Genomic DNA, 15,076 nt, shown 5'->3' on the forward strand with positions numbered 1-15,076 from the left:
TAATACCGTCTCTAAACGTACATATATATATAACAACGTAAAACTAGTAATTTTTTGCAAGTATGTTTAAGTTCTTATCGGACCCGATCAGCTTAATTAATCTAAATTCATATAGGAGGTTCCGGGACTCTAATCTGGACTATAGACTATTAAATATCAAATAAAACATTGGTATTTAACAATTATCCTTAGAGCACAAGATTCCAAAGGATATATTCATTTATTTAGTTAACTGGTTTCCTTTGCGATGTCTCCAGATAACAAATAAAATATTTAACTCACAATATGTTATAAAAACAAAAATAATTTCTTCAGATTTTGAATCAAATTTTCTCAGTTGCAAATGTTTTGAGCAAAACGAAAATTGAGTTCGAGGTTTGTTTTGTATTTTTTTGTAAAATAAAAGCAATTTTTGGAAACTAATTTTTAAATTCTTAAAGGGACCCAACAAACGATCAATCTTCAAAAATATTTGCATTTCAAATCCACAAACTACCTCAGAACTAGGTTAGGTTAGGTTGAAAAGAGGGGTGATTCAAGATCACCACATGTCCTTAAAAAGAAAGGGCATACACTGAAGCCAGAAGAGGCCTGTTGTGCGCTCTAATTTTATGTGTCCTGGAAGTTGTTGTTAGTTTAGGAGTTCCGTCCCATTGACGTAGTCCCTCAAGTTTTTGAACCCGATGTCCTTGAAATAGTCGAGTCCTGTAATTATGTCGTTTCCCATTAGTTGAGTTCTCAAGTTTGTGAAAGCCTGACAGTGGCAGAGATAGTGTTCCAACGTTTCGTTGTCCTCGCCACATGCCCTGCATTCACTATTCTCTGCACAGCCTATCCTGTGCAGATGCGCTTGTAGTCCTAGATGCCCTGTGAGGACACCGATCAGTCTACTGATATCCTTTTTACTCATCACTAGGAGGTCACTTGTTTTGTCCTGGTCTGGGTTTCCCCATAGGATTTTTGTAGTTTTTCCCTTTTCCTGGTTATTCCATAAAGATACATGAGCATTCTTTGCCCAAGCTTTTAGTTCTATACGCGCCGCCTTTAAAGGTTTGGCATTGTCTAGACTTACTGTAGGTAGCTCCCTGACTTGTTTTGCTAAGGAGTTTGCTAGTTCGTTTCCCGTAATCCCTATGTGTCCTGGTACCCATATAATGTTTACCGAGCCATAATGGGAATAGTCGTTAATTGCATTTTTACACTCTAAGACAGTTTTTGATATTGTTGCCTTACTTGTTATAGCTCTAGTTGCTGCTTTACTATCCGTAAGGATGTTAACTGTGAGTGGCTTTGTATTTGTTTTAAACCAGTTCAGACATTCTGTGATCGCTCGGATTTCGGCCTGGAGAATCGTGTTATGATCCGGCAGACGAAGGGAGATCCTCGTTTCCGTGTCTACGATATAAAGACCCAGTCCCGTTCTCCCCCCTAACACAGCCCCGTCCGTAAACCCGCAGCTTCCAGCGGGAATCTGTGCAAGGGTTCCATCGATCCACATATCTCTGTCCGGTATTAGAACTTCACACAGAGCTACTTCACTTGATTCTGGTATCCGGTCCGATACTATTTGATTTATAGATTCACCCGTTGTGAACCGTAATATGCATTGGTGGTATGTTTGGTGGTCTCTTTCGATCCACTCGCTCATCGCTTTCAGTCTTATAGCCGCGATGGCTGCTTCATACCTTACCTGTATTTCTATCGGGTGGACAAATAGAATTGTCTCTAAAGCCCTAGTTGGTGTAGTCCTCATCGCCCCGCTAATGCCTAGGCAACACATTCTTTGGACTTTTTGCAATGTTTCCACATTGTACTTTCCATTGTCCATAGCTGTCCACCATACAACAGATGCGTAAGTAAGAATTGGTCTTATTACGCTTCTGTATAGCCAGTGTATCATTCTAGGATTAAAACCCCATTTTGAGCCTATAGCCCTTCTACAAGTTGACCAACATCTGTGTGCTTTGGCAGCCCTTTCCTGGATATGGTCTTTCCATTTGAGTTTCCTATCTAGGATTACCCCCAGATATTTAACTGTTGGAGATATAGTTAATGTCTTATTCAGGAAAACTGGTTCCTCTACGGAGCCCAATTTCGTTTTCCTGGTGAAAAGACATAACTCTGTTTTTTCCGGGTTAACATTAAGACCTCTTGGTCCAGCCCAGTTGTAAGCTATATTTAGAGCCTCTTCGGCTCTCCTGCTAAGTAGATTTGGATTCTTTCCCCTTAGAAGTATTATAACGTCGTCTGCATAACAGACTGGTTCAAATCCTTCCTTGGTTAAGGACCTTAGTAGACTATTTATGGTAGTGACCCACAGAAGCGGCGATAAAATCCCCCCCTGTGGCGTTCCCTGCCCTACTTTGTCTCTTCTTGTTACGTCATGTAGCGCGCAGCTTATCCATCTGTTCCTAAGCATGTCGTGTATCCAGTTCCTCAGCGTTCTGTCTACACGAAATTCGTCTAAGGAGTGGATCAGCGTTTCCGTGCTGACGTTGTTGAAAGCACCTTCTATGTCGATGCAAACTGCGAGTGTGTACATCTTCATTTCGAAGGTCCTCTCTATGTGATGTACTACCTCATGTAATGCGGTTTCCACTGATCTACCTTTCACGTATGCATGTTGTATATATTTTAACATTTCGTTGGGGATTTTGCTCTTGATCATGGTATCGACTGTCCGTTCCATTGTCTTGAGTAAAAAGATGTTAAACTTATCGGGCGATAAGATTTTGGTACTGCGTAACTTGCCTTACCTGGTTTGGGTATAAAAACCACCCGTGCCTCCTGCCAGGCTATGGGAGTATACGCAAATTTTAAGCACACGTTGAAAATATTGACCAGCTTGGACGAAATGTAGTCCACTTCCCTTTGAAGTAAGGCCGGGAAGATCTGGTCAGGTCCTGCTGCTTTGTTTGGTGAGAAGCTCATTATGGCTTGCTTAACCATAGAGCTGTCTATTTTTGGTACTTCATCTGATGTGTGGACATTTTCCGTCAAAAGCACTGTTTGGGCCGCAGTGCTTGAAGGAAAGTGTGTTCTCATCAGAAGGGCTAAGGTTTCCTCGCTTGTTTCCATCTTCCTTCCCATTTCATCAACCATTAGCTCGGCTTGTGTAAGGGTTTTGGATAGAAACTTTTTAATTTTTGATACGTCGTTTACGCTATCTACCTGTTCGCAGAAAAGTTTACAGGAGTTGCGATTGGCGTTCCTTGTCAGTTTGTTGTATTCTTTTAGTTTTGATTTGTAGTTGTCCCAGAATACAGCTAATTTTTTTCGGTTTGCCCTATTGTAAAGTCTACGGACCTCTTTGCCTTTGTTACGAATTTCCCCTGTCATCCAGGGTTTTTCGTAGGCAGACTTCCTTTCTCGTAGGGGACAACTATCCTCGAAAGACTTTACCAGGGCTTCGGCTAATTTGTTGACTTTACTGTCAATGTCCTCTTTACTTAGGCATTCCTCATCTTCTCCTTGCCCTAGTCTGTACCTTAATTTAATTCCGAACTTGGTCCAGTTTGTTTTGGATTTGTTACGGAATGTTATCGGGTTTGGCGGTGGCCTTGATATTTTGAACCTAATATACCTGAGGTCAGAGAAGGAGTGATCATCTGAGACCCTCCAGTCATGTACCTCGTTTATTAGGTTTTCTGAACATATTGTTATATCTAGTACTTCCTCCCTAATTCTGTTAACAAAAGTAGGTTTATTTCCTACGTTAAGAGTTATTAGGTCGTTAGTATTCAAATAATCTAGAAGGGCTTGACCCCTTTTGTTAGTGTTAGTACTACCCTACGAAATGTGGTGTGAGTTAGCATCGCTACCTACTAGTACTTCGTTACCTGTTTGCTTGATTTTCCTCACCAGCTGCTGCAATTCCGACGTAGGTGGTAATGTCGGGGAGTCGAACGGTAGGTATATAGACGCTAGGTATATATTACCATTCCCTTGCTTCAATACCGTGGCGTCCGACGATGACAACTCTGGAGAGAAAAGAAAGCATAAATTTTTATGGACTATAATACAGGTCCTCGGGCGGGTACCTGTACTAGCGTAGAAAAGTTGATAATGTATATGGTTCAATCCAGAGACCTTGTTCTTCACTGTCCAAGGTTCCTGGATTAGACCTATATGTATATTACCTTTGTTCATTTTCTCCATCAGCGCATGAGTTGCCGTTTCGCTCCGATGGAGGTTGATCTGTATGACCTCAATCATTGGTCGTCCAGTAGACGGTTTTCTTAGGAGGCGCTGATGGGTTCGTCTCCCTCTGTGTCTTCGCTCGGTAGGTTTTTCTCCCGGCTAGGTGGTTGGGCATCTTCCTCCTCTCCGACTCTTGTCCTCCCAGTCTTGAAGGTGACTGCGTTGCAGATATAGAACGCCCTGCCCTTCGTCTTCGGCTCGGACCAACTGTTGAAGTTGGCTGCTATAATTTTGAGGTAGTAAAAGACTTCGTCTACCTCGGCATCGCCGTAAACACAACAAACAAAATCAGTTGTGAAATAAAAATAAGAATTGTATTGGCCAACGGATGCTACTTTGGCTTACGTAAGCAGTTTAAAAACAAAGTCATATCTCGTCAAACAAAAATAACGCTTTACAAAACACTGATACTACCCGTGCTGATGTATGGTTCCGAAGCCTGGGTACTTGCGCAATCAGATAAGACATTGTTCGGTGTGTTTGAGAGAAAATTTCTTCGAAAGATCTACGGACCAATCTGCGTTGACGGTGAATATCTACGTCATATGTTTTAAACATTTTTAATTGATTGAAGCAAAAAATTAAATAATGTTTAGAACTAAAGTATTTTCGGCATATAGCGCCAAACATTTTCCCAAATATTTTGTTTTGTTGTTATTAGACTCTCGACATTACAAAATTATTTCACATTATAAAATCATTAACGTCATTTTGACATAACCTTAACCTAGTTAAAATTCTGTGGTCCATTGCAGTATTCGGGACTAGGAAAAAAACACAAATTATATGGTGTAAGTTTCATGGGTACATTGTGGTGTTGACATATTTTAATTAAACAATTCGTATGTAATTATAGCTACTCAACGAGTCAAGCGACAACAATAACTCTGTTTTTATTTTAATGGCAAAGTTAATGAATTCATATAAAAACAAAATTGAAAAGTTAACTAATTTTTGAATTCTTTATTTAGTTTAATTTTACATTTGGTGTTCAAATTTGTTGTAATTACCTGTTCATGATACATCAACAGGTGATGCAAATAATCTGAACTTTCCAAATTTACGCTTGCACATAGATTGTTGGGTAGTTTTAGTATTTGTGGTAAGTTAATGAATTTCAAATCTGTTTTAAAACTTGTATATAACCATTAAGGTGCACTTGTTTTAATTTAAATACGTTTATTTTTGACACGTAATTTTATTTAGAGGGGTGTCCAATTTAAGCTTAGACTAAGTGTAAATACGCAGGTGTTTTATCTAGTCAGCATAGTAATTGCGTTTAACATGTTCAAAAGTTTTTCTTTTTCTTAGAAATGTGTTGCTTTATAATAACCTGGAACTGTAAAATTCCTATATCTATGTATATATAAACAAACGTATATGCATATATACGGGCATGTTATTTTTTATTTTGCGAAATCCAATGTTTATTTATATGTGTTAGACGTTTTACAATACAATTGACATTGAAAGATATCAAAGATAAATTTATGTGTTGTAGAGATACAGATTTTCATTTGCCAAAAATCTTCCCAAGATAACGGCAGCTGATAATCATTGTTTTAGAATGAATATCATACCTCTTGTCTGTATAAAATCTCAAACGTTTCAAAGTAACACCTCAGTTATAGATAAAAAACTGTTATAGTCAAATTAAAACCATATCTCGAGATAGACAATTATGTTTCGTATTTTTGTAAGTTATTTTCCGCATTGGCATAAAGACTTGAAAAAAAATTAAACTAAATTCTTTAATAACAGATTATTTGTGTTCTAAGCTTTGCAATTCTGCAAAATGTAGAAGCTCTTTGTGGAGAATGCAACACACAGAATGGAGCGGCGTGTATTAGTAGAACGGAATATCAACCGTGTGTTGATGGTAAGTATGAATAGCTAAACCGAAAAACCAAAAATCCTCGTTTTGAATTATTAATATAAATGTTGAAGTACAGGTAGCATTTTTGAAGTGGGTGGCAACGATAGAATGGACCGATCTTCATATATTTTAGTGAGCTTATTAAATACATAAAAGTCTTGTCTTTAAGCCAGACAGACTTTTTTAAGTTTTAGCCCTTTTTTCGACAAAAAGGGGCAAATTTTTTCGTTAAAATCTAAATCTAAAAGTTAACAGTTCAAATTTTTTAAACAGGGGTTTTAAAATTCTATTTTGGTAATAGACAAGATTATTATGTTTTTTAAATTTCCACAAATATACATAAATGATGATCGGACCATTCGTTTTCGAGTTGTCGTAGCCATTTACCACAAAACTGTGCGATATTTTTCAACAACAAAAATTAATAATAGTTTAATATGTGCTCTTTCAGTTGAAAAAAAGATAGTTCCTTTAAAAAATTATGAAAAATGAGTTTTTTGGTATGCACAACTAGGGAAACACATTAGGGCAAAAATCAAACTATAAAATCATTGGATAGCCAAATGTAATGAATTACAAATTGAATCGTTCGAATTACGTCTGAAAAGGTGTAGCTATTTAATTACGCTGTGTGCCATTTTTTGAGTCATGGTTTAATTACCATATTCTGACACCGCAGCGTGATAGAAGACCAAACAAAAAAGACACGTGTCTCGCCGTTTTTCCCTATCTCATCAACTTTCGCGGTTATAGGCCAACAAATTTTTGAGGCTTTGATGTAAAAAGGGGTAATTTTTCAAGACTTTATCTTCCAAACCGTTAGGAGTTTTGAATTTATCTCAGAGGCAAAGTTGTAGATCTTGTCTTAAGGAACAAAAATTATGAACATATATAATCCATCAAACTTCATATGCAAGGTCAAAATCGCCAAGGTCTAATTTCCGATCAAATTTGAAGCAAACAACCAACTACAAAAATGTACCTCAGATCCCAGTAAACATCTTTCTAGAACATATGAACTCTGTATAGACGGTTGTTAAAGGTAAAAATAACAAAGCAATTGGGATTTTTATCCTGTTTTCTCTGATTCTGATCCACAGATACTAAACCGTTCAATATTCAAGAAAACAACCAACTGCAATAATGTAGCAAAGACATCAATGAACAACTTTCTGGAACATGCGAAATGTCTATGAACGGTTCTTAAAGGTGAAAATAGCAAAAAACATTTGAAAATATTCAATTTTTATACTTTTTTCTCCGATTTTGATCCAAAGATACCCAACCGCCCAAAAATTAGCACAAATTAGGGATACCGTCAACTACAAAAGTGTACCTAAGATTTCAGTAAACAACTTTCTAGAACATATCAGGATTCTAGGAATGATTCCCAGGGCTGAAATTCAAGAACAGTTACATTATTTTTAACATTCCCCCAGCTCAGGTTTGGGACTAACAAACTGTTAAAAACTTATGTAAATTTAAAAGGTTTGGTATTTACGGACCTGAACAGGAAAGAATGATCTAAAATAATTGAATTTGAATCGTTAGAATCGTTCCTGGAATCTTCATATGTTCTATAAAGTTGTTTATTGAAATCTTAGGTACATTTTTGTAGTTGACGGTATTCTTAATTTTTGGGCGGTTGGATATCTTTGGACCCGAAATGGAAAACAAGGGTAAAAATTTAATATTTTTAAACGTTTTTTTGCTATTTTCACCTTTAAGAACCATTCATAGACATTTCGCATGTTCCAGAGAGTTGTTCATTGATGTCTTTGCTAAATTATTGCAGTTGGTAGTTTTCTTGAATATTGGTATCTGTGGGCCAGAACCAGAGAAAACAGGATAAAAATCCCATTTGCTTTGTTATTTTGACCTTTAAGAACCGTCTATACAGAGAACGTATGTTCTAGAAAGATGTTTACTGGAATCTGAGGTACATTTTTTGTAGTTGGTTGTTTGCTTCAAATTTGATCGGTTTTTAGCTGCATAACCAAACCGCGAAAGTTGATGAGATAGGGAAAAACGGCAAGACACGCATCTACTATTTTTTGGTCTTCTATCACGCTGCGGTGTCAGAATATGGTTAATAATTTTCATGTTGCACAGTGTTATAAAATTTTCTTCTTCAAAATTTTTAGTTAACAGCTTATTGAGTTAAGGTTCTTTTTAACAAATTTACAGGCGTACCTGATACTTCAATAACCCTCATGTGTCCAACCGGCGATCTATGCGATACCACATTGATCGTTGAAGGACAAAATCCTTGTGTACCGGATGCAGAAGGTAACTCTATTAGTGAGTGTGATGATGAAACCGAGACAACAACCATTGAATATGTTGAAACAACCACTGAATATGTTGAATCAACCACTGACTATGTTGAAACAACCACTGAATATGTTGAAATAACTACAGTAATCGTTGATACCACTACAACACCAATGGAAACCACAACATCAGAAGCTACGACATACATACCAGACATTCCCACCACTACTGAAGATGTAGGCACAACAACGTCAGAATCCACATCATCCACAACTCCAACTGTACCCACAACCACAATGGAGTACCCAACCACGACAACAGAAATTCCTCCCACTGAGGCACCAATTACAACAACCACAGTATATGCGCCAACACCAACGACAACCACTGAATTACCAACTACAGAAATGCCAACAACTACAACAACAGAAAACCCAGCTGCTGTTTTCTGTTCTCAACAAACTAAAGTTGGTCGTTATCCATATCCAAATGATAACACCTGTAGACGGTAAGTTCAAGCGAATTTGTTGGAATCCCCCACCTCAATCACTAATCTCGCCATTATTTATTTTCAGTTATATCAACTGTTTTATACGAGATGGAGTTATGAAGTCCACTACAATGAATTGTCCCGGCGAATATTTCTTTAATCCTGCCACTACATTGTGTGCTGAATACAAACCAGAAGGATGTGTTTAAATTGTAATTAGTAATAATTAATAAATGTTGATTATACAAATATTAAAATTTACTAATTTATTTAGCTATACCGTCTATAGCTAAAAGACTTTAACTTGAAAACTAAAAACATTGAGTAATAATAAGAAAACGTATCAGAAGTTTTAAGCTGATAACTAACTGTATTATTATTAAAATTAAATTAAAAATTTGAGACTTTAACATCATCTAGCCATAAAGTAAAACAATTCATCGTATTGTTTGTTAGACTTATTTATACAAATGCTAAAGTGATGAAGTAATATAAAAGGTTATAAAGTGATATGCGTGTTATACATTTTAGAGTGTTACACATTTTACTAAACTTTTTTACAAAACCTGTTGACAAATCAGTTTAAATAATTGTTAAAGGATATGTAAAACCCATGGTACAATAATCTGGAAGGTAGGCCAGGTTCGAACAAATTGTGAAAAACAAGGTGTATTTGCTTATTCTGTCAGAATTACCATAACTGAATATGCAACAGGTTGCACTGTTTATTTGATATTTTGGATCAATTGTAACGATCAAAAGTCGTTGCCTCGTTTTTGATTACAAGATCTTTTATTTATTTCATCATTATACTGAAATCATCATTTAAATTAAAGGAATAGGGCGAATGTAACTAGGCGTATATAACAGACAGTTTGTCTTTACGCAGCAAACCAAATGTCTGATGTCCGACACATCTGAACAATTTCGGAAGCAAAGTCGTTCAGATTTCGTACCGATTTCTAAACGATTTTTCGGATAAGAAATAGTTCAAATTTTGTACCGACTTCGTTCCGATTTCGGAACGAATGTCGGAAAGAAATTTCCTCTCCGAATTTCCCAAGGATTTTCTTCAGATTTCGTTACGAAATCGATCCGAAGTCGCTAAGACATTTCGTTCCGAAACTATGTCAACCACTTCATACAACTTTCGTTAAGATAACGTTACGATTTCGGATCAGATATCGGACGTATCGTCCGAATTTTGTACCGATTTCGTTACGATGTCGGTACGATTGGTTTGCTGGGTAAATACAACTCTGATTTACTAACACATACATACATTTGTCGGCTGTGTCCCACCTGTCCATCATTTTTCCCAGACTGTCAGGTTAACAAATTTTTGAAATTTTTGTGAAAAAGAAGTGAGAAAGTAATTGAAATGTGTTGAAAACAAAAGAACATGAACAAAAACAAAATATGTGAACGGAAAACATCCAACGTCGCAATAATGTTGGGCGTCATTTCTGATAAAAGATTAAAAAAGTCGATCTATGTTGTCCTTGTTATTTTATTCTTTAATCAGAATTGACTAGCGAATTAACGGAAACGTTGGATGTGTTTACGGCTTTGCTCAAGTAATCGTAGCTTTTGTAAGTAACTATTATGATCAGAGCCACGTTGACATTATCATGTATGTTCTCAGACACACTTCACCTCTCACTTCATCCCTCAATCATTTTTTCATCCCATTTACTTCTATTTTCTTGGAGCTATGATTCATTGGAGTGTTTAAAAAGAAGAGTACACCATAGTCCGCCCCAAAAATACTCGAAAAATAAGCGTGCAATGGGGTGAACAAAATGCTTTAGGCGTGAAGTGAGAGGTGAAGTGTGTCTCAGAACATACCCTTATGAAAGGTTTTCGGAAAGAAAATTTATACAATTTTTTGCGTCGAAAGATTATGGTATTATTAAAAACCGAATATTTACATTTTAATATCGAATGATTCGGAAATAATAAAGAAAAACGATCGCTATTCCAGTTGAGGCGATCATTTTTATACCATTCATTATGTGTTCGCAACTTCCATATTAAATATCGCTTATTTATATTTTATTTCCTTTCCGCATAGGAAGTATATTTTCGGTCGATTTGAGGTATGTATTACTGACTATTGCAATATCTCCGTTATTTGCATCATTGTAAATATGGGATCTTCTACTTTCATAGTCAGGCTTTCCTTTTGGAAAGTCCCCAACCTAAGCTGTGATATTCGTAATTATAATTAAAATCGCAAAAATGAAAATTTGGGTTTAATTTGCCACTATTGTGATATCTTCGTTTTTTGATCATCTACGAGAACCTACTTTACATCATTAGAAAGCTGATATTTTCTACTGTTATTGTCAGGTTTTGCTTTTGGTATATCCCATATAGAAGCTGAGATATTCGCTTTGTCTTTTTTATCCACATAAGTTTTTTGCCCATTCCGACCCCTAAATATTATCCAACCATCACCAAAATCAATAGGCTTCTTCCCCTCCGGGACCCCCATCAACATCCATTCGTGACGATCCTATCAAAATTGCGACCTGTAGCGTGATCACAAAGTTTAGATGATGTACAGAAAGGACATATTTTACACAGCTATTGAAAATATTGAGCTTTGTTTTTGTTGATATGTTGTTTGCTCTCCAGATTTTTTGTAGAGAGTGGAAAGCTGTCCGGGCTTTTCAGGAAGTATTGACTTATGTCGGAAAAAGATTGTACCGTTTTAAATGAGGCCGTTAGAACAACCTACTGAAAAAAGAATCTAAACCACCGATGGGCAGAAATGCTCTGCCTCACACACAAAAGTGTAAAAAATACATGAGTCTCTCGCAATTTGCCCATCAATGATCTAAACGATGCGAGAGGAGCTCTTAAACTTCACTTTTTTCAAATCTTGTGTGGGAGGTACCCAAAGGAGTGGATGGATGAAATAATATGATGGATGAAATAATATGATGTGCAAAGTCTGCACCAATCAGAAACTCCATGCGAGAATTATTTGCGGATTTGCCATTTTGGGTGGTGCCTTCGATTGCTCCCTTCGACAGTTATCGTTCACACCATTTTACAGACAAATTTTGAACTTTTGTGGACGAGGTACCCGATTTAGTGGACCGATAAAACCCATCTTCTCGGTTGATCCGTTCGAGAGTTATCATGCGCACCAGCCAGCCAGACAGACGGACAACAGACAGATAGACGGACGGACATGGCTAAATCGGCTCCAAATTGTCTGAAACGAATTTCGTCCAAACATACTTGGTTAGACCCCAAGTCCGTTAGTTCGATGAGGCACATTTTTGGTCGTATCAAAGTATATATCAGGAATATTGTCAATTATTTCATATTCCATTTCAGGAAAAAAGGATACATTTTTTTCGCGCTACATCAACGATTTTTGATATGTAGGTTAAGAAAAAAAATCCGAGTACGAATCTGGTCGCGAGCCAATTTTTGGTTGTTGCGGACAAAAGTTATGGCGCTTTTATTTCGCTTTTTAAGAAAGAAAATATTATAAAAACGCTAATTATTTTAATGAGCACAATTGTTACAAAAAAGTTCTCTCGAAGTTACTTCAGCGAGTAGATTGCATAATACCTGCAAAATGTTACACAGAATTCGCGGAATGTACAAAAAATTGATAAATTATTGAATATAAGTCTACTTTTTTCAAAATTAAGGCCCATTTAGTGGTCATAAAATTACAAAAAAAAAATTGTGGTGGATCCAAACTTCACGGCAAATCAAATGAGACTACAATCATACAGATTGGTGTTATAGTTTGGATGTTACAGCCAAAAAAAAAAAAATATTTTTCACATGCATTATGTAGTAGAAAATATTGTAAAAATTTATAGGAATAATTCCTTCATTTTGCTTAAATCTCCCAACAAAATAGACGGATTTTGCTTTATTGACATTCATATTAAAGCTTTCCCATTGGGGAAGCTAATTGGGTTGATGGGGATATATGTCAAAGCTTCTGAAATGGAAATAGAGGTCAAATAACCCATTTTTATTTATATGCATTTCTAAATACGTGTAAATCGCGTAATTATCAAAATCAGTTTGTCCGCATGTGATTTTCATGTACAGTAATACCGTATCTTTTAATTTGAATATAGTTTTCGAAATTTAATTTGGTGGCTAAGATGTAGCATCGGCTGCATCTTAGTGCCTAAAAACCTATATAACGTCGCTAACTTGCGCGGAGTGCGTATGCTTTTTGTCCGCATCCGATTTCAGTGTCCACCATAAAAATCCACATCGATATATATCTATTTTAAGGCGGTCAACGAAGAACCGTGGATGTAGCATCACACACTATTTTTTGGGATAAAATGAATGTAGCTCCCTTATCAGTGAAGTTTTCAAATCTCTGTTTCCGCTAAAACGAAGATGCTGTATTAGTTGTTTCATTGCAGTGGAAACGAACCGCAGAATACGCGATAAAATACGCGATATTTCCAAAAACAATTTTAGGTGATTTTTCTACTTTGGATTTTCTTGTAATTCGCGTTTTAGTGGATGGATTTTCACGGAGAATGATTTATTAGATCCGGAACGTAAAAAACTAAAATGTGCAATCAAGTACGAGGAAATCGAATGACAATTGTAAAAATTAGGCCCGAATAATATGATTTTTAGAAAAATATTCACACAAAATTTCGTCATTTCGATACATATTTCTGTGAAGCTGTGGAGGCTACATTCACGATATACGTATCAAAAAGCTCAGAATCGCAAGTACTATAATCCTATTAAAGCCTATTTGAAAACTCTGTTTGCGGAACGCGACTAGAAGAAAATGTCAAAAAACACTGTAAATTTGGCTTCAAAATGTCAGCGTCATTTATTGGTAGACGCTGATGAAATTTTGAAAAGTTATACATTAGTGAGATTATCCTTATTTAGTTGGCTTCTACTTTTACTTTGACAGGAAAATCGTGAGAAGTGTGGTTTACTCACAAATCGAGAGAAAACAAAAAAAGACACGTTGGCTTCAACCCATTTTTACCCATTTTCTAACATAAATATAGCCACAGCTTCCACGCAAATTAACTTTTGAGGCCAATATTTTTTGCCACGTCCAAAAACATTTCATTTTATCCATAAACATTTAATTTGTATAATATACAATCACAAGTCGCGTGTTCTAAAAGGGTAAACCTTGGCTTCAGCTATGTTAAATTTTCAAAAATATTGGTGATATACCCTTTCTAGCCTAAAGGCTGAGGGTATAACAACGTTTGTCGGGTATAAATGAATAACATTATTACTATATTTGTTAACAATTTAATTCTTACACATGTTTATTAATGTAATAAAATAAAATAAAAAAGCAGGTAAATTTTTCAAATAGTTTTCTTAAAATTAACAAAAAAGAGAACAACTCATTGTTTGAACTGTTAACTAAAAAATTGCAAAATTCATAACTTTTAAGCCTAACACGATATTTCTGGAAAAGTGTTTCGTTTGCCCACCCCGGGCATCAATGACAGCTTGTAAACCTCTCGGAATTGAATAAATATGTTTCGGAATATCATATTCCGATCGTATTTTTTGCCATTCTTTCTTAATATATTTTATTAGGTCGCTCCTATTATTGGGCGACTTATTGCCGACTTTTTTCTTCAGGTGTACCCATAAATTTTTGATATGGTAAATATCTGGACTCTGGTGTCGATGCCTTTGTTGCAGTTGTATAACAACCAAGTCCTCCATAAATAAGATTTATGTCTTGGGTAGTTATCTTGTTAGTATTAATATTAATGCAATTGGCATATGTTTTGGCACAGCCGTGGCCCGACAAATGCTGGAGGCACGACGTTTTGCAGCGACGTAAGCACAGCACCGGCGTCCGGATGTGGCAGAGGCGGTCGGGTACGCGCTGAGGTGTTGTTCGTTTTACAACCCCACTCGACGAGACAGACACTACTTCTACGGCACGTCGAGGTTCGTTGGCACCCCACTCGACGAGACAGACACAATTTCTATGGTGCGTCGAGGTTCGTTTTACAACCCCACTCGACAGGACAAACACTAATTCTTCTGCGCGTCGAGGTTCGTTTGCACCCCACTCGACGAGACAGACACTATTTCTAAGGTCCGTCGAGGTTCGTTTTACAACCCCACTCGACGGGACAAACACTAATTCTTCTGCGCGTCGAGGTTCGTTTGCACCCCACTCGACGAGACAGACACTATTTCTACGGTGCGTCGAGGTTCGTTTTACAACCCCA

At 36.7% G+C, this 15,076-nt stretch overlaps 1 protein-coding gene across 1 annotated transcript; it reads left to right on the top strand.

The window, feature by feature from the left end:
* Nucleotides 1-5,967: 5,967 nt before the first annotated feature.
* LOC141403086 (uncharacterized) lies at nucleotides 5,968-9,049 on the top strand. The gene is made up of 3 exons (XM_073985252.1): nucleotides 5,968-6,079; nucleotides 8,264-8,858; nucleotides 8,926-9,049. The coding sequence occupies exons 2-3, from the start codon at nucleotides 8,290-8,292 to the stop codon at nucleotides 9,047-9,049; spliced, it is 693 nt and encodes a 230-aa protein (XP_073841353.1). The 5' UTR covers nucleotides 5,968-6,079; nucleotides 8,264-8,289.
* The last annotated feature ends 6,027 nt before the right edge of the window (nucleotides 9,050-15,076 follow it).

Source organism: Musca autumnalis, unplaced genomic scaffold (genome assembly GCF_047663935.1).
Source record: "Musca autumnalis isolate F117 unplaced genomic scaffold, ASM4766393v1 scaffold_4, whole genome shotgun sequence".
Taxonomy (NCBI): domain Eukaryota; kingdom Metazoa; phylum Arthropoda; class Insecta; order Diptera; family Muscidae; genus Musca; species Musca autumnalis.